The sequence below is a fragment of the Canis lupus genome, chromosome 35 (assembly GCF_048164855.1).
Source record: "Canis lupus baileyi chromosome 35, mCanLup2.hap1, whole genome shotgun sequence".
Lineage (NCBI taxonomy): Eukaryota > Metazoa > Chordata > Mammalia > Carnivora > Canidae > Canis > Canis lupus.
In genome coordinates, this window is record NC_132872.1 from 5018978 (window position 1) to 5043745 (window position 24768).

At 55.4% G+C, this 24768-nt stretch overlaps 1 protein-coding gene across 10 annotated transcripts in view; it reads left to right on the forward strand.

The window, feature by feature from the left end:
• The window catches only part of ADCY5 (adenylate cyclase 5), a 147095-nt gene that overhangs the window by 110923 nt on the left and 11404 nt on the right, over positions 1–24768 (forward strand). For all 10 annotated transcript variants that reach the window (XR_012024560.1, XR_012024561.1, XR_012024562.1 and 7 more), the window contains exons 9-15: positions 2944–2966; positions 3724–3868; positions 4968–5065; positions 8247–8334; positions 20742–20858; positions 21050–21214; positions 23978–24153. Coding sequence is in view for 7 of the 10 variants with exons in the window: in XM_072812493.1 (XP_072668594.1) it covers positions 2944–2966; positions 3724–3868; positions 4968–5065; positions 8247–8334; positions 20742–20858; positions 21050–21214; positions 23978–24153 (812 nt within the window). In the remaining 3 variants the exon portion in view is untranslated. The remainder of the gene's footprint in view (positions 1–2943; positions 2967–3723; positions 3869–4967; positions 5066–8246; positions 8335–20741; positions 20859–21049; positions 21215–23977; positions 24154–24768) is intronic.

Consider the following 24768-nt stretch of genomic DNA (forward strand, 5'->3'; position numbering starts at 1 on the left):
AGGGAAGAGGGAAGAAGACAGGAGGGAGACGACGGAGGAGAGCAGGAGACTATGGGAGTGAGGAGAGGAAGAAGAGCCGCAAGCAGGCAGGGGAGGTACCTTCCTGATGGGCTCTCCTTATTTAAAATTGCCGGAAAGCTTTTTTTCTTTGGTGATACTTGGTTTAAGTGGAGTCTTTAGTTATTTCAGAGTCTCAAAGGAGACAGTTTGGAGTGTAAGCACTGGTCTTAGCAGATGCATTAATCATTGTTAGGACCAGGAATTAGCAGAAGGGCTGTCTCGGGGGGAGACTGGCTACAGGGCTTCTCCGTGGTGTTGGCTGCCTCGCCAGCAGGAAGGGCCGGGAAGGCATGTGGAAAAGCAGGGTTGGGGACACTTCTGCAGCAGCCTTTGGGAGAAGAGAGTCCCCGTCCCTCATCCTGGCTGAGCAGAGTGACCAGGAGCCAGCGTCAAGGACGGCGCCCCCAGAGTGCCTAGGCTGCGGACGGGGTGGTTCTGCAGCTGCCAGGCGGAGCATTGGCATCTGGGGCTAAACTTGCCTGAAATCTTTGAGAAAGATGCACAAAAGAAGAGCTTCTACCCTGACTTCCACTGACGATGGGGGTGGGAGAGGAGATTAGGCGGTGGCTGGGAGCACCAAGAAAGTTCCTGACTTGGAGGCAGTGGTTTTACTTCTTTACATCTTTTTCCAACTTTGACTCTGTTTTTAAAATGTAGCGACGAGCTGCTCTGGTTTTGTGCTTAGGCACGTCTGTCATAAGGTCCCTAAGGGTACCGATTACTAAGAAGGCTGACAGGAAGGGCAGACAGGGGCCTCTGCTCATCTAACCAGGGGGGCTCTGCGTTCCGTGCAGCAGCAGCAGGCTGAGCCGGTGCTCAGGGAGGACAGGAAGCTGGCCAGGGCGGGTGTGCAAAGCGGAGCCAGCACCTCACGTGGATGCACGGAGCGGCCATGGGCTCTGCTCCTGCTTTTAGGTCCGAGGGACAGGAGTTGGGAACCAAACAGAACCCGCTCAGCTGAGCTGTTTCCCAGAAGTGCCGTGGTACAGGTAGCAGGAGCCTGTCCGAGGATCCTCCTCGCTGGGCTGAGGACATTTGTCCTAGAACTAGTAAGCGGGTCGGGGAACTTGAACCTGGTTTGCTGGACTGTCCTTTTTTTTTTTTTTTTTTTAAGATTTTATTTATTTATTTATTTATTTATTTATTTATTTATTTATTTATTTGAGATCATGAACAGGGGGAGGGGCAGAGGGAGAAGGAGAAACAGTGTTCGCTGAGCAGGGAGCCCAACGCGGGGCTCGATTCCAGGCCCCTGGGATCGCGACCTGAGCCGAAGGCAGACGCTTAACCGACTGAGCCCCCCCCCAGTGGCCCTGGCCCATGTTCCTAATGACCATTTGCCATGGTTTATCTGCCAACACCCCAAACCAATGCTGAGCTCCGCACACTATCACGGCACCCTGAGCAGAACCTTTGCCCAACCAGCCCCAGCAGGCGACCAAAGGGGCACAGGAGAAAGTCAGAAACAGGTTTGTCGCAAACGTGTCAGGTCTAATTCCGAGCTGCAGAGACCAGCATAAGCATAATACGGCTCGGTTGTCCTCAGTCCCAGAGTAAGATCATCGCTGCCCCTGTGACAGAATCCAGCGCCGGTGCCGCACCGTGGTCTGCGGAGGGCTGGCCCGGCCGGGCTCCCTGCTGCCCCCTTAAGCTCGTGCCCCCAGGGATCCGGGGAGCACCCAGCATGGGCCTGCCCCCACGCGGAGCACTCACCTGAGTAACACCAACCTCTCCAGCCTGGGGCTGGGAAGGTGTCGTGGGCCAGGTCTCGCAGCCTGGACAGAGGGCCTGATGATTCTCAGGGGACAGGAAGAAGGGTCCACTTGTCCAGGGAGACAACCTCCAGGCAGCCTGGGAGTAGCTCAGAGTCCACATCCACTTGGATGTGCCCCTGGAGGCTGCCGAGGCCCCTGGAAGCCCACACCTGGTGCGGCGTGGACACTGCTGTCTCAGCACCTGGCAGCTCTGGCTCATAAAGACCAGCGTAAATCCTGCTTCGTTGCATTTTCACGCCACGTCTGCAGGGAGCATCGAGAGGGGTGTGTTCGCTGGGGATTCAGGTTCTCCTGGCATTTGCTGACCTCCACGATTGCCCAGCAGTAGCGTCCTCCGCACGGGGCCACAGGCGATCACAAGTCACCTTCTGTCCTTGCCCTGGCAACCTGAGCCTTACCTGGAACTGTCCCGGGGCTGTCACCACCCCCTTCCCCTTCCAGGGGACCCACCCTGAGACCCGTTTTGTAGGCTTCATAGATTAGCTGTAAATAGGCTTTGGGTTTGCCGACCAACACGGGACCTTCACGCTCAGCCCTGGGTGTGCGAGCAGTCGTCAAACCCGTGGCGAGCAGCTTTCTCACCTCCTGGGTCCCCACCCAACTCTGGCCTTGTTCTCAGGTGCCAGGAGACCTGTGGCAGGTCACCGGAGCTTAACTTCTCTCAAGCTCAAAACTCGTGGACTGCCGGGAGATTTCATGTGCTCAGGGTGTGTGTTTGGGGGGGGGGGGCAGGTGTGCACACATGTGAGGATTGAGCACCTCGTGATTTCTCATTTCAAGGTATTTCAAGGCAGGACTGAGAGGGACCTACCAAGCCCAGGGTCCAGGAGGAAAGGGGGGTATTGGGGAATTGGGTGTGGGGACAGGAGGAGCTTAGACACATGGGTTTTGCCAGTGGCGACAGGAAATGGCAGTGTGGCCCCGCGTCTAGCACAGAGCGTGTCCCGTAGGAAGAGCCCGGCCGCGCCGCAGAAGGAAGGAGGGGAGAAGTCCTGAGCGACAGGCCTCCCGCAGCGCCCGCTCCTTGGGGCCTGCCTCCCTGGAAGCGTCGCTTCTCCGTCCCCTCCGTTCTCATACTTCTGCCCTTCTCTCCATCCCTCTCTTTCAGGGCTTCGAAGACCCCAAGGACAAGTGAGTAACGTGCACTTCTTTATCCCTGCTGCCTCGGCCTGAGGGGGAGCCCCACATCTGCCCCAGAGCTCCGCGCTGCGTGGGCCCCGGGCCGAGAGGCTGGGTCTCGGTGCCACCCATCTGTCCTCCCCCGCAAACACATTGCGCCCACGTGCCTGCAGCTCTCAGGAAAGTGCAGACCTTGCACGTCGTTGGTCGCTGGCCCCCGGCCGCATCCCAGGGCCCCAAGGGACTGTCCTCTTTCTCCTCTACTTCCCAGTTCTTGGGGGCTGACCCCACTGAACACTGGGCGTTGCCTTGAGGAATGGGGCTTTGAGACCAGCACCCTGATGGTGAAACCTGCTTCCCGGAGGGTGCCCCGAGCCGGGTGAAAGCACTGGGGTGGCCTCTGCGACAGCGGTCCTGGCCTTCCTTTCGGGACGATGGTACAGCTGGAGAGCGAGGAGCAGAGGCTGTTACCTGTGGGGAAAGCAATTAAGCCTTCGACCTTAAGGCTTCGCTGTTCTACTGTAATGATCCATCGGTAGAGTCAGAAGAGCTATTGTCAGGAGGCCCTTCAGCCAGCGGGTCAGACAGGGCCGGTTTTCCGTGCACGTGCGCAGCTGAGAGCGGGGGACGTGGGCTCCTGGCCGTCCGGGTCCCAGTCCCAGGGCCACCCCTTACCCCTCTTATTAGGCCCTTTCTGCCCAGCCCGGTGCAGGGGCCAGGTGGGTGCTCTAGCGGCGTCCCCCTGGTGGCAGCCTCTCTTGCTCCCCAGGAACGCCCAGGAAAGTGCGAACCCTGAGGATGAAGTGGATGAATTTCTGGGCCGCGCCATTGACGCCAGGAGCATCGACAGGCTGCGGTCGGAGCACGTCCGCAAGTTCCTCCTGACCTTCAGGGAGCCTGACTTAGAAAAGAAGGTACAGCACCCTGGGCGGGAGGGAGGCCCTGGGCACAGCCAGCCCCGGGAGGAGGGCAGGGCACCAGTCGGCTCCCCGCCTGTCCCCGTCACCCCAGAAACGGCCCTCCCTGGTCAGGGTCGCCTGCTCGATGCCGCACTGCCCCGGAGATGGAGATTTTAGGGAGACGTCCATGGTCGGAAGGGAGGAGTCCTAATGTCCCCCGCGCCTCTGTGTCCTTATCCGGACAACGGGGCTGTTTAACCTACCGTGTCCACAGGGTCATAGGGAGGGTTAAACCATCCACGGATATAAAACCCCGAACACCGTATCCGTGAATGGCAGTTGCTAGTTGTATTATTTTTGTTACTCTTGTCAACATCCTCACCGGTGGACACGCACTGTCTCGGCAGGGGCAGTCGGGCCTCTCTGTCCCATCTCAAGTTGTGACTGAGAGGTTGGGCGACTTGCTGTAGGCCATCAGGGAAGTAGTGACAGAGCCGGGGCCGGACCACAGTGCAGGGTGTGAGGCCCCCGCCCCCCACACCGTGGTTCCCCGGGGTTGGGTTAACGTGGGCTCACGTGAACTGGCGCCCTGTGTGAGAGACGGACCAGCCAGGCCAGCACCGTTCCAGTGGTAAATGGCACTGAGCTGCGGAGCACCCCCTCTGGTGACTTGGTGCCAGCGAGACCTCTGGGGGCACAGCCTGTTGGGTGTCTGGTCCTCGGAGATGAGCTCTGTGATTTGGGGTGCGTGTCCTGTCGGCCTCGAAGCAGCGGCTGCGTAGGCCCTGTTCCCGCGGCCTTGCAAGGACGGCGTAGACCATGCCCGGGTCCTAGCGTGTAGGTGGTGCTGGGTGATTGAGCCAGGATCGTTGTGAACGACTCTCCTGGTGACCCGACCTGCAGAAAGTTTCTGGTTTGACACAATTCAGCTGCCCTCCCCGCAGGTACCACGTTGTGGTGCTTTGGGCTGGTTTCCTGAGCACCGAGGCTAGCGCTGGTTGCTCTGGGTGTCACAGGTCTTGGGAGTGGGCTGGCCCCGTGTGTCTGGGGTAGAGCAGGGCTGGAGCAGACAGGGCCGGGCGCCTCCCCCCCTCACCCTGCGCCCTCCTCTCAGTACTCCAAGCAGGTGGATGACCGATTCGGTGCCTACGTGGCATGTGCCTCGCTTGTCTTCCTCTTCATCTGCTTTGTCCAGATCACCATCGTACCCCAGTGAGTACCGTCCCTCTGGCTGCGGGGCTCTAGGGGTGGGAGCGGAGGGCGTGTAGGAGAGCAGAGGCGGGAGTCCGACTTGCTCAATCAAGGAGAGGTGTCCCCACGTGTCCTCGGTGGGACCGGGAAGCCGCAAGTGTGACTCACTGTGGTTGACTCCGCGGTGCCCGGGAGGTGATGTGCTCCCTCCAGGATGGGAAACCTCTGCGGCCACTGCCTCGCTGCCCGAGCGGCTCCTCAGCTCTTGACCGTCTCTCCCCATTGCAACCCACACCGCTGTGGCCCTTAGATCACCCCCAGGGTTCACCACGTTTGCTTCCGTGTGACCTTTGGCTCTTGCAAAATCATCAACACATCTTCAAAAGATAAAGTTTTTCCCCAACTCTGGGTATTTCAAAGAATGGATTTCTGGTTCTGAAGGCTTTTCTCAACGCTTCCAGGGACCGGCCGTGTCCCTGGGAGAGGCCTGTGGCTTCCGAGGGGACCATTCTGAAGTGGAGAGTGGGTTTTCGGAAAGGAGTCACACCTAGACAAGAAAGATGATTGCTTGTGTTACTTTTGTTGTGTGTGTGTGTGTGTGTGTTCATTTGTATGTGTGCATGTGCACGTATATATGCATTTGTTACTTTTTTTTTGCATTTGTTACTTTTTATCGTGCAGTATTTCAAACACACAGAAAAGCAATTAATATAATCACCATCTCCTAGATGTAACTATCGCTGATGTTTTACAACAGTTTCATCTTTATTTTTCTGACTACTTAAATCTTAGACAAAAGGACGTTTTTCCCCCTGAAAACTCTCAATATCGATATACCCACGTGGGGGGCGTTTTCCTTCTAAACCACAATGCCTTATACCCCGAACAAAATTAATACCCGGTCTCTGCAATCCTGTAACACCAAGTCCGTGGTCACGTTTCTAAAATTGTCTCCAGATGTCACTTCGTAGCCAGGATCCACTCAAGATCCATTGGCTGCGTTTGGTTATGTCTCCTAAGTCCCGCTGAATCTAGAAGAGCACCCTGACCCCAACACCTTCTACTTTTCATCCTGAGATAATTGTAGACTTACAGAAAAGGGGCAGAAGTACTACAGAGGGTTTTTGTGCATCTTCCACCCAGTTCTCCGTAGCGTTGGCCACTTACGTAACTGCGGCACGTGGGTGGAAACCAGGAGATCAACACAGGAGCGGTGCCATGAACCAACTTACCGCCATCTCATTCCATCAGTGTTGCCCCCAGTGGCCTTCCTGTGTCCCAGGAGCCAGTCTAGGATCCCACATTGCATTTAGCTGTTCTTTCTCCGTGGTCCCGTCTCGTCTGTGACATTCCCTCAGCCTTTCCTTGTCTCTTGTGGCCTTGGCACTTCGGATGAGTACTGGCCAGTCAATTTGGAGAATGTCTCCATTGGGTTTATCTGATGTTTTCCTCTTAATGAGACTGAGGTTGCACAGTTTTGCCAGGAATCCCACAGAAGGGATGTGTCCTTCTTAGTGCCTGTTGTCGGGAGGTATGTGATGCCTGTACATCGTAACACTCAGAGCCTTTGATTTTTTAACAACGCGCCGTTGCGGCGATGGCCATCCCGGTTGTGCCCGCTGTGACTCCGGCAGGACACCGCAGGGCCCAGCGCCCGGCTCCACTCTGCTTGTGCAGCTAACGCCCGTTGCCTCCCACACCGAGGGGGCGCAGAGCTGGTGGGGCTGTGGGTGACACAGGACCCTGTTTTTTTAAATTTAAGTGGGGCTCCAGGTCTAGATGAGCGACCCATTTTTTTCTGTCCCATCGCTGCTCTTGGCAGTCCAGTAGCTTGGGTGCAGATAACCCCACCGGTGCGCCGCTCTCCGTTCCTGCAGCGTGGCCTGTGGCTCGTGGCTCCTGGGCCGGCTTTTCCTCGGTCCCTGCTCTGCGTGCGGCGGCTCCCTTCCCCCTGGCCACGGCTCCGAGCTGCTAAGGGCATTGGCGGGAGGCCGCCTCCAGCAGTCCTCTCTCTGCAGAAGCATTAAAGGCTGCTTTAAAGGTCTCTTTCCCTCTGAAGAGAGTTCTCTACCCTTGTTCTATTGGTTTAAGGCCCCGAAGCGCTGGCTTGCGGGGAGCCTGGAACAAAGCCGCGCTCTGAAGCCTCTCTGGAGGTATTCACCTGCCTCCTCAAGTCCTCCGCTGGCCTCTAACCTGCTAACGACCCTGGCACCCCCAGGCCACTCTGGCTCCCTGAAAGGGGCAAGGCCTCCCGTAGGATGGGGCGTGCCTTAGCCAGCCCCCGCCCCAGGAGGGCCAGTGGGCCGTTTGGGTGGAAAGCCACCGGCCGCTCTGATGTCTGAGGATTCTGGCCCGAGCTGAACGAGCTGAACATGAAGATCACCTGTGATCTCCTCCCCAAGCAGGGACAGGGGAGTGCCTTGCATTTTCTTGTTGGATCGGCAGGCTGAGGAGGACTCGTCGTGAGGCCTGGCAGGGGACGGGGTTTAGGGACTGTGCCCTCCAAAGGGATACATCACTGCTGTTCCTCAGTGTCTGGTTGGGCTGCTGACAAATGCATTTTATTTTATTTTTATTTTTTAAAGATTTTTAAAATTTATTTATTCATGAGAGACACAGAGAAGGAGAGAGAGGCAGAGACGCAGGCAGAGGGAGAAGCAGGCTCCACGCAGGGAGCCCGACACGGGACTCGATCCCGGGTCTCTAGGATCAGGCCCTGGGCTGAAAGCGGCGCTAAACCGCTGAGCTGCCCGGGCTGCCCGACAAATGCATTTTAAAAATGATGGCCTTCTGTCCCGTTTTCAGCCCTCACAGTCACTTACCTAGCCGCGAGTAACTCCGGGGAGGGAATAACCAGGTGGCTTTTACAGTAGCTCCTCCCAGCTAAAGGAGTGCATCTCTGGGTAGCTGGGAACGAGGCAAAAACTCAAGCTGGTGACCCTTGCTTCTCCATTCGGGGCTCTGCGGGCTCCACTCCCCACAGGGAGGTACAGGGAGGAGGCAAGGACGGGAGCCAGACCATCATGTGGGCGGGCGGGTGGGGGGAGGTCCCCAAATCCATCCATAAGGCTGTGTAAGCCCTTGTCAGTGCGTCAGGGGCTCGAACAGACTGGGCAGTGGGCTCAGGGGAAATGGAGCAACTTCTCTTTCCTTCCAGAGGCTTTCAGAGCCCCAGAATCCCCCAGCTCCTCTCTTTTTCCAGCTCCGTGTTCATGTTGAGTTTCTACTTGACCTGTTTCCTGCTGCTGACGTTGGTGGTATTTGTGTCCGTGATCTATTCCTGCGTGAAGGTGAGTCTCGCTCGCACCTGAGCCCGCGGTCACCTTCTTCTCTTCCCCTCCCAGCCCAACGGTAGGCACTCCTCCGGGAGCCCAGGAATCCCACGTGGGATCGGGGTGCCCTGAGGCTGGGGCATCACCCTTGATTGGCGTGAGCAGCAAGTGAGACTGCAGGATGGGTTTTGCCAGCGGAGGCTTGCTGGTATGGGCTATTGTAGTCTGCCTTTGCGAATCTTGGCGACGAGAAGGTAGTGTCACTGCCTCCTGTCTCTGCCCCCTTGGTGTCAGGTGGGATGAAGGAAGGGCACCTAGCATAAAGCCGAACGGGGAGCAGTGGTCAGGAAACATGTGCTGAAAGCGTGAGAATGGAAGAGACCTCGCTCGGCAACCCCTTCAATGTCCCCATGCTCCTGGAATGGGCCCAGGAGGGGACCATAGGGATGATGGCTTTTGAGCACCCGTCATATAGATGAGGAGAGTGGCTCAGAGTAGTTCAGGACTTCAGTCAGGGCCACATGGGGCATGAGACCCTGTTCTGTGTTTTTCTCCCATACCTCCTCTTAGGTGTGCTGTGGGGACCAGGCCACAAGCCATTCTGGTCTGTGACGGAAGTCACTCAGGTTCCTCTTTGCCTTGTCCACCAAGCCTTTCCCTCATTTCCTTCTGTGGTGGTTTAAGGCTTCCCTGACAGACCAGCCCTGGTCCCAGAGAGCACTCTGTCCCCAGGCAGGTACAAGCCCCTCCAGCTTCTGCTGTAACCATTTCTCTGTTCGTCCCTGATGCTCACTTGGAGCCAAGTCCCAGCAAGGGTGGGGGACAGGCTCCACCATCATTCCCTACATATAGTGCAGTGGGCACCATGTTCTCCTTCCAGAGGGACTGGACCTTTGTCACCTCCAGAGTCCCCTTTCTCTTTCCAGCCTCCAAGTAAGGTATTTCATGAGACTGTTATTTGTTTAATTACCTAATGGCCGAGGTCTTGGTGGACAAACTGTCAGAACAGGGAGGCCCTCCTGGGAATCCTCTGGAGGGCCGGTGCAGAAGGGGACATCCATGGGGGGACCAGGGGCATTTGGCAAGTGGAGCTACGTGCGTGGCCTGTTACTTTGCTGCACCATGGGATTTAACCCTGGTTCCCGGCCTCTCCACCAGCTCCGTCCTCAAGGCTCTGTGTTCAGTCGCAGCCTGCCTTCTGGTCTTGCCCTTGTCATGCCACTCCCCCAGCCTGCTTTCTTCCCCCACAGGGGGCAGTTCTACTTTCTTCATCTTATGGCTATAAAAGCACATGGTACACTCATGACAGGTGCAAACAACCCAAATATCTGTCAACAGATAAAGAAACAAGAATAGTATATGGTATAGATAATGCTGGAATATTACCTACCCACAGAGGGCAATGATGTTCTGACACATGCCTACAACATGGATGAGCCTTGGGAGCATGCTTAGTGAAAAGGGCCAGACCAGAAGGACATAGATCGTATGATTCCACTTACAGAGTATCTGGAATAAGCAAATGTATAGAGACAAAAAGTAGACTAAGTGGTTCTGGAGTTGGCAGGGGAAGGAGTGGAGAGTTCTGGCTTCGTGGGCACGGAGCGTACAGGAGTGGTGGAAAGGTTTTGGAACTAGAGCATTTTGGGAATGGAGTGGTGACGGTTGCTTAACATTATGCATATAATTCATGCCCCTAAGTTGGACACTTACAAATGGTAAAAAATGGTAACTTTACAGTACATGTGTTTTACCGCAATAAAAGAGGTCACGACAACCAGGAAAAAAAAAAAAAAGATACACCATAGCTAAAAGTAAACATTCTTTCGTGAACTTCCAGAAGAATCTTTTCTCTTTTTAAGTCCTAAATTGAGGCAAAGTCATTGTTTGAGGTACTTGACTAGCTTATTCCAGTTAGGATCAAAGCCATACGGAGTCTACAAGTCTAACACGAGAACCTGGATTTCTCTCTTTCCTGTGAGCTGCCTCAGCAAACCTGAGCGACCCCGACTTCCTCTGGTTTGCGTTCCCCGATGGGCACACGTATCTGGTGGTAGGGGAGGAGGAGGAGAGGGAGGAAGCTTCATTTCCCCACCTGAACTGGCCATTTTGAGTTCATACTTTAAAAAAAAAAAAAGATTTTATTTATTAATTCATGAGAGACACAGAGGGAGCGAGGCAGAGACCCAGGCAGAGGGAGAAGCAGGCTCCATGCAGGGAACCCGACGCGGGACTCGATCCTGGGTCTCCAGGATCATGCCCTGGGCCACCGGGGCTGCCCTTGAGTTCATACTTTGATCCAGTGAATTCCTCTTTGCTGCCGTTGAAGATTATTTATGGAAATCATCCTGCTCGTGTTTCATTGACTCTATTTTGTCATCAGTGTCACACGCAGCTTATTCTCAATCCCTTTATCCAGCCCAGCGATTTTTCTGACGGTTCTGAGGAGGCCACGGTCCCCTGGGCGCGGCCGCTCCCGTCCTGCAGGGCGGAGCTTCCATATACAGTTGCACTAGGGGAACCGTCCTGGCCTGGCCGGCTTCGCACGCACGTGTGGCAGCTGCCGTCGGGGCCGGGAGCCCAGGAGCCTCGGACGCCCGCCCTGAGCTCCTGGCGGCGGCCTCCCCCGCTCTGGCGCGCCGGCTTCTCTGCAGCTCTCCGCTTTCTGGGGACTGGACCCCCCAGGAGCCGTTCCTAGTGTGAACTCTCCCTCCCCCGTCGTGTTGCGGGTGAGCCGTCTGCACGCTGAGATGCGGAAGGGCCGGGCCTCCCCGTCCCCGCAGCGGCCTGTCCCGGCCCTGCAAATTGATTTTATCACCTTTTCAAAGGTATTGCCATGGGCTGACGCCACTGAAATTTTCCTTGTCGTCCTGCTTTCCCTTTGAAGACATTTGCCCTTCGCCGGCGCCCAGACCTCTCTTCCTTCCACGGTTTTCCAGCAGCCACGGCCGGTGGCTCTCAGAGGAGCTACGGCAGCTCCGGAGTGACCCGCGGCCGGGCCCGGCGGCTCTGAGGCTCGGGTCTTCCTCACACTCCGTTTGCTTCCCCATGTGCCCCAGACAACTGGACCAACCTGCTCAAGTGTCCATATTTTACCCTGTTTGAAGAGACAAATGTGAAGACAGTGTCGCCTGGATTTGTCAGAATCAGCTTAGTCGTCTTAGCTGAGTGTCAGGGAACAGCGAGCGGCCTGGGTCCCCGCCTTGGGAAGGTTCTCGAAAGCTTGCTACTGAGTGCTCCGATGGCCGTGGCGTCGCGGCCTGTTTGAGCTTCTTGTGACACAGTGAGGCCCAGGTCACACACACCCCCCGAGATGGCGCCCCGGTCTCCGGGCCTCACTGCTTCAGGGCCTTGCTGTCTCTGGGATGCTTTGCCCTCAGGATCATCCCTCGAGTGGTTCCGAATGACCAGTCCAAATGACGTGCAGCTGCACGTCCCTCCTCCCTTCCCTCAGCACCCATGCTGCCTGGGGCCCCAGAGCTGCTTGTCTTAGGGAAACCCATGCTGAGGGGACCCTGGGGGGCTCAGGGGTTGAGCAACTGCCTTCAGCTGAGGTCATGACCCCGGGATCCTGGGATCGAGTCCCGCCTCGGGCTCCCTGCATGGAGCCTGCTTCTCCCTCTGCCTGTGTCTCTGCCTCTCTCTATGTGTCTCTCATGAATAAATACATAAAATCTTTAAAAAAAAAAAAAAAAAAGGAAAGAAAGGAAAGAAGGAAAAGAAAGAGAGAAAGAAGAAAGAAAGAAAAAGAAGGAAAGAAAAAGAAAAGAAAACAGGAAAGAAAGAAAGAAAAAGAAAGAAAGAAAGAAAAAGAGAAAGAAAGAAAGAAAGAAAGAAAGAAAGAAAGAAAGAAAGAAAAGAAAAAAGAAAAGAAAAAAGAAAAGAAAAGAAAAGACCCACACTGAACCCCTCCCGGCCATCATGTAGGGTCCACAGACTCAGTCTCACATTGGAAATGGCGAAGCGGTGAGGTTGGAATCCCTTATGATAACCGAGCGAGGCTGGCCAGCCTCCGTTGATTACCCCGGAGATGGTGAGCTCGCTCGCGTCCCCGGAGTACAGCGCCTCCCCCCTGCAGGCGCCCCTGACGGTCCTTCAGCCTCCCTGTGGCTTCTGCCCTCCGGCCGGTGAGGCAGCCGGGCCTACTTCTGACAGTGCCAGCGTTTTCGCTCCCACCACCCAAACGGGTAGAGGAGGTTGGCTCCCTCCTTTCCCCACATCCTGGCCTGGACCCTTTATTGCATCTCGGGGGCTGGGAGCAGACAGGCACAGAGGACGTACCTGGTGCACAGTTCTTGGCGTGTGCGTGTGTGTGCGCGCGTGTGCGGGAGCGTGTGCACAGGTAGGTACATGCGTGCGTCTAAACCTCCATCCTCCCGGCGGCTGGCTCCCTCTCAGCTCGCCTCCCACGGGCTTCCGGCTGCCTGGGCTCCTGGGAGCTGCCACCAGAGCCGCTTCTAGGCTCTGCGCGCCCCGAGACGTCCCCAGAAGCCTCCTGTCCCTCCCTGCAGCCTCCACGGCTTCGCCAAGCCCCCCCACTTTGCCGACTCTCCTTTCCACCGCCCCGGCCTCACTGCTCCCCAGGTTCGGAAGCGGGGTCTTACTACACAGCAGTCCGCCGTCGGTGTCTTCTCTCCTGTGATGAGCCCAGAGCCCCCACACTCACCTTCCGCCTGCATGTGGGGTTCACGCTGTCAGGGAGACGGTGTGTTGGGGCCCGACTCGTGTTCCTTTGGGGACAGACGACTCTCCGTTCCGGGGGGCACAGCTCAGGTCCCTGCGGGGTCTCGAGTCCGGCAGTCGAGGGTCGGGCCCCGGCTGTGCCATTGAGCTGTGCTTCCTCCGCCTCTAAGGTGAGGTTATTACAGGTTATCCCATCCGTCTTGCAGGGGAGGTTAGGCAGCTTTCCCGAAGCCTCGGAGCTGGGAAGTGCTATAGTTGGGGCTGAAACCCCAGTGAGTGGCTCAGGGGTTTGGCACCTGCCTTTGGCCCGGGGCCTGATCCTGGAGACCCAGGATCGAGTCCCGCGTCGGACTCCCTGCAGGGAGCCTGCTTCTCCCTCTGCCTGTGTCTCTGCCTCTCTCTCTCGGTCTCTCATGGATAAATAAATAGAATCTTTAAAAAAAAAAAAAAAAAAAAGACCCCAGTGGTTCTTGACTCCAGAGCCCATGATCCTCCTTCTCAAAGACACTGCCTTTGTTAATATGTCCATTTGACCCCAGGGAGGGCAGTGGTGTGGAGCTTGGTCAGTTCTGCCTGCCTTGGTTGGCCTCTCAGGTTTTCCTATCTTTAAAAAATTTTTGAAAAGCAGTAGCCTTTTAAAATTAGTTTCTTGTCAAAAAGACTCTTTTCTTTAGATTTTTTTCTCATCAGATTTTTTTTTTTTAAGATTTTACTTATTATAAAGAGCATGAGAGAGAGAGAGGGCACAAGTGGGGCAGGAGACACAGGGAGCGGGAGAAGCAGACTCCCCGTTGAGCGAGGAGCCCGATGCAGGGCTTGATCCCAGGACCCCGGGGTAATGACCTGAGCCGAAGGCAGACACTTAACCGACTGAGCCACCCCGGCGCTCCCTCTCTCATCAGATTTCAACGCTTTTTTTTTTTTCATCTCAGCAACACCCTGACCCCACATCACAGACAGGGAACCAGGGCCCCAGGCTGATCATTGATTTGCCTGGAGGCTCTCAGAGAGGCCAGGATCAGAACTGTCCTTCACCTCAGTCGTGATTTATTAATTATGTCCCCACTCCTGTTTTTCATGTTGCATTGATTTGAATTAATGAGACTGGGAATGCACTGGTTTGGAATTTATTTTTTAAAAATCAATTCTTTTTCTGAGCTGTAATTGTGAGTGAGCAGCCCTGGAATAATTGGTTTGCACGGGCACAATTATCCTGCTGTAAAAAAATGGTCTCCAGGATCTGTTTGTAGCTGTGGAGCGTCCCTGTGAGAAGATCCATCCCAGGTGAAGGGTTTTACCATCCACGCTGGGATTGGTAAAGACGGGATTTAGGGAAAACATGCAGATGAACTTTTTGATTAAGGAGATGAGATACCCTATAAACTGATTCCAGAGCAGGATGTCAGAGCTTCTGGAGATTTCAAAACAGCAATTCCTGGGTTCCTGCCTGAGGTTTTAAAGTCAAGAGCAGGTCTTTTTAAAGGATGACAAGAGAAATCATCTCGTGGCAAGCTAGTGCATTAGGTTAAAAATAGAGCTACCCTACGGCCCAGCAATTGCACTGCTAGGTGTTTATCCAAAGGCTACAAGTACAGGGATACAGAAGGGCACATGCACCCCAATGTTTATAGCAGCAATGTCCACAATAGCCAAGATATGGAAAGAGCTCAGATGTCCATCGACTGATGAATGGATGAAGAAGATGTGGTTTATATATTTTATATATATATATATATGGGGATATTACTCAGCCATCAGAAAGAATGAAATCTCGCCATTTGCAATGATGTGGATAGAGCTAGAGGGTATTATGCTAAGCGAAACAAGTCAGAGAAAAGACAAATACCATATGATTTCATTCATGTGTGGAATTTAAGAAACAAAACAGATGAATATAGGGGAAGGGAAGGAAAAATAAAATGAAAATTGAGAGGGAGGCATAACATAAGAGACGTGCAACTGTAGGAAACAAACTGAGGGTTGCTGGAGGGGAAGGGTGTGGGTGGATGGCGTAACTGGTTGATGGGCAGTAAGGAGGGCACTTGATGGAATGACACTGGATGTTATATGCAACTGATGAATCACTAAATTTTACCTCTGAAACTAATAAAGAATAAATTTAAAAAATATATACATATATAAACACTCCCCCCCCCGAAAAAAAAGAGTCAGTCATCCATTAGATGTTAAAACTACATTCTGGATTGAATTGTATTTTATTTTTAAGATTTATTTATTTATTTGAGAGAGTGAGTGAGAGAGAGAGCACAGGCAGGAGGAGCAGAACAGGGAGAGGGAGAAGCAGGCTCCTCTGAGCAGGGAGCCAGATGTGGGGCTTCATCCCAAGACCCTGGAATCATGACCTGAGCTGAAGGCAGACTGTTAACCAACTGAGCCACTCACTCAGGCGCCCCTGGATTGAATTTTAAAAATAGCCTGCAGTTGTTCTCCTGAACTTTAGGCGGCCCCTGTGGGGCTCCAGGTCTCATGTCACCGGGAGGCCCACGCGTGTATCCTGGTCCCCAGCCACCTTCTATTAGCATTTACTAATCTTTGCCTAAATTTTACTGGTGGGTGCAAAATGATAAACCCTTCAGTTGATGGACAGGGTGATCAGGATCGAAACGATCTGAGTAGCATGGGTCAGGGAGATAGGATGGAATGGAAAAATTTCAAGCAAAAATTAGGAACCATCTGCTGTACCTTTTCAGACGAAGCTCCTCGGGCCAGAGCCAGAACACTTTCCCCAGCTGTGAAGCAAATAGATGCCTTTTGTAGGAAGTAAGGATTTTCATTCCTGTTGGCAACGTAGCTCTTTAAAAATGCAAATATTAACTAAAATTTCTGTTGAATTTCACAGCTTACAAAGCACTTTAAAATGCTTCCCTTCATCGAGTCTTCATAGCCACCTTGGTATCTCCCAAGGTATCGGAGCCCTGGATGCCTTCCCCAGGGTCAGACAGCGAGTAAGAGCTTGAGCAGGGTTTTTTGATACGTGCTTTATTGAGATGCAATTCACGTATAGAACATTCACCTTTGTAAAGGTGGACGAAATTGTAAGGGTTTTTAGTACCTTCATGAAGTTATGTAACCATTACCACTAATTCCCGCACGCTGTCGTCATCCCGAGGACCTGCTGACCTCTTAGCTGTCACCGTAACTTCCCTGCTCCCCACAGCCCCTGGCAGCCTCAAACTCTACTTCCTGTCTGCCTGAATTTGCCTGAAATCCTACAATACATGGCCTTTTGAGACTGGTTTCTGTCACTTAGCATCATACCCTCAGGGTTCGTCCACGTGGTACCGAGTGACAACATTTCATTCCTTTTTTTTTGGCCACATGTTCCATCGTGTGGATGCATCCCATTTTGTTTATCCAGTCATCAGAGGAAGTTTCCACTTTCAGGCTATTAGGAATAGTGCTGCTGGGATCGTTTGTAACAAGCTGTTACATGCACTTACGTTTTCAGTTCTCTTGGGTAAATACCTGTGAGTACAGTCTTGGGTCAGATGATAACTGTGTGTACCGTTTTAAGGAACTGCCAACCTGTTTTCCAAAGCAGCTGCGCTATTTTGCATTCCCACCAGCAGTGTTACGAGGGTTCTGATTTCTCTCCATCCTCACCCGCACTCGTTATTATCTGACTCCTTGATTACAGCCATCCTAGTGAGTGTGAAGTGGTATCTCATGTTTTGGAATTGCATTTCCCTGATGACTAATGACAAACATCTTTCCATGGGCTTATTGGCCATTTCTATGGATTCTTTGGAGAAATGTCTATTCAAATCATTGTCCCATCTTTTTTTTAAAATAAAGATATTATTTATTTCTTCATGAGACACATTGAGAGAGAGAGAGAGGCAGAGAGAGGCAGAGACACAGGCAGAGGGAGAAGCAGGCTCCCTGTGGGAAGCCCGACGTGGGACTCGATCCCGGGTCTCCAGGATCACACCCTGGGCTGCAGGCGGCGCTAATCCGCTGAGCCATCTGGGCCGCCCTCATTGTCCCATCTTTAGATTGGGTTATTTGTCTTATTGTTGAGTTGTGAGAGCTCTTCGTGTAAGGTAAAACCTTATCTGTAGTTCCACTTTCTGTGGTTTCGTGCCTGTGGTCAGCTCTGGCCTGGAAGCAGATGGTCCTCCTTCTGATGGGCTGTCAGAAGGTCAGTGGTAGCCTCACCCTGCGTCACAGTGCCAACGTCATCCCGTCACCTTGCCCCATCACGTAGGCATTTTATCATCTCGCATCACCAGCAGAAAGGTGAATCCAATAAGATATTTTGAGAGCGAAACCACATTCACGTAACTTTTATCACACTATAATTGCCCAATTTTATTATTATTGCTATTAATCTCTTACTGTGCCTAATTTATAAATTCAACTTCATCATAAGTGTGTATGTATAGGAAAAAGCATAGTGTGTGCATATATATATACACACACACACATTTCAGGACTGCCTGCAATTTCCGGCATCCACTTGGAGCGGGAGTGGGCGGTGGCGCCTTGAAGTAAGATGGATAAGACGAGATTACTGCATTCTGGTTACAAAACCCATATTAGATATACGGTTTGCAACAATCTTCTCCCATTCTCTGGGCTTCACTATCTTTTTTTAAATGTACATAATACAAAATTTTCCATTGTAACCTTTTTTAAACGTACAGTTCAGCAGCATTAAATGCATTCACACCGTTGTGCGGCCGTCACCACCATCCATCTCCAGAATTTCACTGTTCCAAACAGAAACTTTATACCCATTAAACAGTAACTTCCCATTCTGTCCTCACCCCTGGCGACCACCGTTGCCTTTTCCATCTCTCTGAGTCCGGCTATGCGAGGTATCTTGTAAAAGTGGAATCCTATATCGGAGTGTGTCCGCACAGCACAGTCGCTTGAGCACCCGAGTCTTGGTTTCCACTCAAGTCGTGATCTTAGGGGTCCGTGGGGCTCTGTGCTCAGTGCAGAGTCGGCTTGAGATTCTCTCTCCCTCTCCCTCCGCCCCTCCCACTCGTGCTTGCTCACTTGCACTCTCAAATAAATAAATAAATCTTTTTTTAAAAAGTGGAATCAAAAAAATAAAATAAAAAAATAAAAATAAAAAAAAAAGTGGAATCCTATGGCCCTTATCCCTTTGTGACTGTCTTTCGCTCAGCACACTGCCTTTAAGGTGTCATCCGTGTTGTAGATTCGGGTCAGAATTTCATTCCTTGAGGCTGAACTCCACTGGATGGCTATGCCCCACCTCGTTTATCCGTAGATAGACATTTGGGTCTCCCACCTTTTGACTGTTGTGAATACTACTACTATGGACATGAGCCTGTAATATCTGTACAAGCCTCTGCTTTCTATTCTTTTGGGTGTATATCCAAAGGGGGAATTGCTGGATCATATGGTAATTCAATGTTTATTTTTTTGAGCAACTGTCACATTGTTTTCCAGATCAGCTGCATCATTTTTCGTGCCCACCGGCAATGCATAGAGGTCCCAATTTTTCTATATCCTCACCTTTTTTTACTTTCTTGATGGTGTTATTTGAAACACAAAATTTTTTTGATTTTTATGACCTCCAACTAATTTTTTTTTTTTTTGCTTGTGCTTTTGGCGTTATATCTAAAAAACTATTGCTCAACCCAAAGTCACAAAGATTGGCTTCCATATTTTCTTCTACAAGTTTTATAGTTTCAGCTCTTACATTTATGTCTCTGATCCATTTCAAGTTAATTTTTGTGTGTGGTGTGAAGTGGAGGCCCCGTATCATTCTTTTGCGTGTGAATATCCAGGTGCCTCAGCAACATTTGTTGAAAGACTGTTCTTTCCCCCATTGAATTACCTTGGCAACTTTGTCAAAATCAATTGATCATAAATGTAAGGGATTAATTCTAGACTCTCACTCTGTTCCATTGAGTGGAATATTCTATTTTCCATGTCTACTAAGCAGGATTTTCATTGAAGCTTGTGCTCTCCAAATCGCACATAGGTTTCCTTCTACTATGTAAGTGGTTTAATCAGATTGTCTTCTTTGTGACTCTAAAAGGAAGCGTTTTTCTGGAATAATGCCACAGACTTGATGATACACGAACATACCCGTGCTGGGGGGCACCCCACTGGAATCTGAGGTCTTCACTGGCCAGCATATGGCGTGAAGGCTGTCAGGCCTCTATCAACTGTAGTTTGTCCTTTCCTATGGTCCCCTCTTTCCTCTGCTGAATAGGAGGTGGCCTTGTTGGAAGGGCGGAAGGGGATTTGGGTAGAAAAAATATACTGCTTCCCAACAGGGCCCACCCAGCTCAAAGCCCAGCACCGAGGGGTCAGCAGGGCACTTCCTTGGTGGCAAGAACTATAAAGGGTCTGAGATTTGGTTTCACCCTACCTGCAAGCTGGTAGGCGAGCCTTACTCTGTCATGGATGCCGGCAGGAGACATGAGACTCTGGGTCAGAGACAAAGGATTCTATTACTCCTAGCACAGCAAGCAGCAGTGACATTAACATGTAAGTGTCGGCTTCACAGAGCCCATGGGGCAGATGTGACAGGCCCACGTGGATGCTCTGCACAGAGTGAGTGTGGGTCACAGCAGGGGAACAGTAGACCAAGGTCCCGGTACTTGCTAGCAGGAAACCCTGGAGCACACAAGCCTCCTGCAGTGGGAATGAGCAGTCTCATAGCGGTCACACTGTGTCCTCTTGCCTGTTTTGTTTGTGTGACCATCCTGTCAGCACGGGAGGATGGAAAAGCCTTGTAGTCTGACATACTCGGCCAAAATGTACACAGATGCTCAGGGCCCTGAGAGGCCTACAGATGGGAAGCCTTCAGAGAAGGAATGTGACTTGCTGAGGGTCGTGCAGGAAAAGCCCTGTCTAGATCCTTCCAGGCTCCCGACCCAGTGCTTTTTCTACCACCATCCTTTGCCCTTAAGGGTTTCCATCCAACACCTGGCATTTTGGCAGCCGACCAGCTTCACCGGGAGGCATTGAGGGCAGAGGAAGCCCAAATGCACCCCTTAGTTTCTCTGTGTCTGCCAACATCGTTTTAAATCTAGGCTGCTTTGGAGGTGCGGAGGACATGGTGGACAAAGCCAACTGTGGCAGCTGTGGTGACGGGGTCGTTTCATTGCTAGGACTGCAGTGGGTCTTTGAGTGGACGTGCAGTTTGTCTAGTGGAAGCAAGTGTAGGAAGGCGTAGGTGAGGAACGGATCCACGAGAGTCCTGAAGAAAGGGTCACTGAGCTCGTGTGTGCAGGGCCCCACCCTGCTGCTCACAGCTCCTCTGCCCCCTTCTCTTGAGCCCGTCCCCTCCCTCCAGGCCCCAGGTCCTCCCAGTCCCCAGACTCCCAGCTCTCTCCCGCGCAGAAGCCTTCTGAGCCTCCCTGGGCGAGTTCGGGACCCTGCAGGCCTCCCCAGCCGCCGCCTACTGTCCCCCCAACCCAGACCGTAGTCCCGACCGGCTCAGCAGTCAGGTGGCGCGTCCCCCAGCTTTCCCCTCTGCTCTGGGGGGGTCAAGAGAGCATCTCTGCTCCCCTCCTGCCTCTCCCAGCCGTGAGCTCCGCAGCAGGCCCATTCCCGGCCGTCGTCCTGGGGGCAGGTGCGCGGCACACCGGGTGGGGGTGTTCAGGGCGCTCAGGGGGTTGCGGCCCAGGGACCGAGGAGGAGGGGAGGGCAGCTGCCGGCCGCTCCTCCGGGGCAGTTTGCAGAGGCGCCACCGCCTTCTGTTGTCTCCCTCCCTCCCTGTTGCCCTGGGGCAGCTCTTCCCGGCCCCGCTCCAGAGCCTCTCGAGGAAGATCGTGCGCTCCAAGACCAACAGCACCCTGGTCGGGGTGTTCACCATCACCCTGGTGTTCCTGTCGGCTTTCGTCAACATGGTAGGTCTGCGGCCGCACCGGGCTGCTGAGGCCCCTCACGCAGGTTCTAGTTCCTGGCTCCCAGGGCTGGGGGGCCCCGGAACACTCGAGAAGCCCCCAGGGCAGGGCCAGCCGCTGGGCGCCCCCGCAGTGTCAGGCTGCACCCCCCCCCCCGGGCCGGGCCCCACGCTGAGCCCCCCTCCCGCCCCCAGTTCATGTGTAACTCCGAGGACCTGTTGGGCTGCCTGGCGGACGAGCACAACATCAGCACCAGCCGGGTCAACGCGTGCCACGTGGCGGCGTCGGCGGCCAACCTCAGCCTGGGCGACGAGCAGGGCTTCTGCGGCAGCCCCTGGCCCAGCTGCAACTTCCCCGAGGTACTGGGCGCGGGGGGCACGCGGGGACCCCCCACCCGCCCCCGGACTATCGCTCCGCGGGCCGGGCGCCTTCTCCACGGAGGAGCCACCCTGCCGGCCGCATGGACGGTCCCCAGGCCGGGTGCCGGCGCCCAATGGCACAGCGGCCCTGCAGCGCCGGCGGGTGGAGGCCTTTCCATATGGGGAAAGTGAGGCACGGGGTGGGGAGCCCCCCAAGGTCCTGCAGTGAGTAAGAGGCACACACCAGGGCTTTCCCCTGGGCCGTCTGGGGCCGGGATCTGGTCTTAAAGAGGGCACAGGTCTGCCTCCGAGGCAGAGGTGGGCCGGGGGGATGGGGGCCAGGCCTGCCGTCACCCTCATCGTTGGCTGGAATGTTTTCGTCGGACCCATGGGTTATTGGGGTTAAAAACTGGGGCCGAGAACCCTCAGGGAGCGGCATGCATTGAGTGCCTATGGTTTGTGGGGTGCTTCATCCACCTCCTCCTCGGGGAGCGCTTTTCCAGTGATCAGAGCACGGGCCGGGCCTCCAGTCTAGGTGTCCGCTCCGTGTGCGGCTGCCCCCCACGCCCCAGCTGCCCCCCACCCCTCAGCTGTCTCCCACCCCCATGCCCCAGCTGCCCCCCAGCCCCCACGCCCCAGCTGCCCCCCAAACCCCCACCCCATCTGCCCCCCACCCCCAGCTGGCCCCCAACCCCCCGCTCCAGCTGCCCCCCACACCCCCATGCCCTGTATGCCCCCCCCCCAGCTGCCCGTGGGGCTCACACAGAACCTGCGAGATGATGGCTGCTGTTGCTCTTTCCCAGGGAGGTGGCCCCAACCTTCACCCAGCTCCCAGGACTCCCGGAAAGGTCCAGAACCACAGTGAGGCCCCCGGGGCGTCATGGTGCTGGCCTGGCTCCCCGAACCCCCGGGAGGGAGCCCGATCCTTGGCCCTGTAGGAGGGGCAAGGGAGACGTGTCTTGGGGGCCTCTGCCCACGTCGGGGACGAGCCTTCCCGGCCGCTCGTGCCTGTCCCTCGCGCAGAGCCGGAGGCTGCAGGAGCCGGTTTGCTGTTTGCTCCCGGACTCGCCCCTTGGGGGCGGCTTCAGGAAGAAGCAGGGGGATGGGGGGCGCTGGCAGTGGCTGCTGGGTCTGGCTTGGGAGGGGCGTCTCCCCGTCGCGGTCCCACCGGCTTGGGTGCCGCTGCGGAGCCCTGGGAGCGCCCAGATGCCAGGGCCCTTGGGGACAGCAGCTGTAAGCCTGGGCCGCCCCCGTGTGGCTGAGCCCCTGGGCGGGCTGGGACCCTGGGGCTGCAGGAGCTGCGTGGCGCTGCCCACGTCCTCTGCCCCTGTCCGCCGGGCGGCGGGAGGCTGCCCCCATTCCTGGGGCTCCGTGCGGTCCCTCGCTGGGCTCCTGCATGTCTAGGGCGCCCGAGGGTCCAACCTGGGAGCATCCTCCGGCGCCGTTTGGCCTCCAGCCCGAGGCAGAGGAAGCCAACCGGGAGGCCCGGTGCCGACTCGGAGTGAGGCTGCTAGATGTGAAAGGAGGAGCCAAACTGCTGCTGACACGCCCGGGCTTGGCGTCGGGCGGAGCCGAAAGGCCCCCCTGTTGTCTGAGGCTGAGATTGAGGCTTGGCGACCAGCAGGGACTTCCCCGGGCAAGTCGTGTAGGGCCCCAATCCCCCGTCCGAGCCTTCCAGGTCGGGTACATTGTGAACTGCCGAGTTTCTCAGCGTTCAGAGGGTGTTTCACACCCGCGGCCTAGTCCGGGCTGCACCTGGTAACGTTCGGGCAGCAAAGTGCACGCGGAGTCTCAAGAGGCAGGTTAAAGACGATAAGCGGCAGGATGGCAGCTGGGGCAGGTTTGCCACCGAATAAGGGCAGTTGAGGCCTTGCCACCGCAGCAGCCGTGAAACACCGTCAGGCTTCAGAGCTTTGGATTTAAGGTTGCAGGTCAGGGGCTGGGGCGCCTCTGTCCCCAGAGCTCTTGTGGCACCAGCCGTGCCGTGGCTGCACCCCACCGTAGCAGAGCCCGGGGCCCGGGGGTTCTGCGGATGGGGACGCGGAGGCTTAGGTTGGCCCAACGGCCCAAGTCGCACAGACGGTCCGTAATAAATCAGGGTGAACCTCAAGCCTTCCTGGCCTGGAGCCCTGCTCTAACCATCGGGCTCTCCTGCCCGCGCCCGCGAGCTCCGGCCCGGAGCCGCATCCCCCTCCCCCGTAGCTGCCCAGGCATCTTCACGTCACATCCCAAGTCTGCGTGAGCAGGAGTATCCTCAGACCAGGCCTCACCTGCGGCTCGGCTGGGGCTCGGGGAGGCTGGAGCTGGGGGAGGCTAGAGCTGGGGGATGCCAGGATTTGGGGAGGCTGGAGCTGGGGGAGGCTGGAGCTAGGGCTCGGGGAGGCTGAGGTTGGGGCTGGGGGAGGCTAGAGCTGGGGGAGGCTGGAGCTGGAGCTGGGGGAGGCTGAGGCTGGGGGAGGCTGGGGCTGGGGGAGGCTGGGGCTGGGGCTTGGGGAGGCTGAGGCTGGAGCTGGGGCTCAGGAGGCTGGAGCTAGAGGAGGCTGGGGGAGGCTGAGGTTGGGGCTGAGGGAGGCCGGGACTCGGGGAGACTGGGGCTCGGGGAGGCCAGGGAGGCTGGAGCTGGGGCTGGGGGAGGCCAGGGCCGGGGGAGGCTGGGGCTGAGGCCGGGGCCAGGGCTAGGGCTCGGGGAGGCTGGGGCTCGGGGAGGCCAGGGTTTGGGGAGGCCAGGCCGGGGCGCTGAAGGCCGCTGCCCTCTGTCCGCAGTACTTCACCTACAGCGTGCTGCTCAGCCTGCTGGCCTGCTCCGTGTTCCTGCAGATCAGCTGCATCGGGAAGCTGGTGCTCATGCTGGCCATTGAGCTCATATACGTGCTCGTCGTCGAGGTGCCCCGGGTCACACTGTTTGACAACGCTGACCTGCTGGTCACTGCCAACGCCATGTAGGTGCCCCCCCCCCCCGCCTCGGTTCCCCCACCGGGTGTGGAGCCCTGCAGGGAGGCCAGGGCAGTGGGTGGCTGGGAGCGTGGGCCGCAGGGGGCTTGCGAGGGGGCTGCTCTGTGGCTCCCCAGCTGACCGCCCTGGCAAAGCACTGCAGTGTGGCCTTCTCCGCCGTCCCTTCTCCAGTACGGGGCCGGGGGGCTGGCCTCAGGGTGACTCGGTCCTGCTGTCCTTCCTGCCCTCAGGCCTCAATGAATTGTTCCTCATTTGTTCAGGGCAGCCTCTGATGAGGTGTTTTCATTTAGCTCCATCTGTCTGTGGCACCTTAGGCCCAGAGAGGAGTCAAGATTCAACAGAGCTGGATAGCAAGGTCTGTGGAGTAGGAAAAAAAACGTTTGTGGTTTCTGGGACATACATTGTCCCTTTTCATCCTCTTAGCAGCCCAGCAAAGTAGGCAGTGTTGCCACGGACGGTTGGGTAGTCTGTGCACTGCTCAGAGGTTCCTGGTTATGAGGGTGAGCCACTGGGTCCCACTTCCAGGCAGCAGGCTTGGGGCTGTACCCCAGGCTATCTAACTCCCAGTAAAACAGGAATAATGTCCATAGTAGTAAAACGTT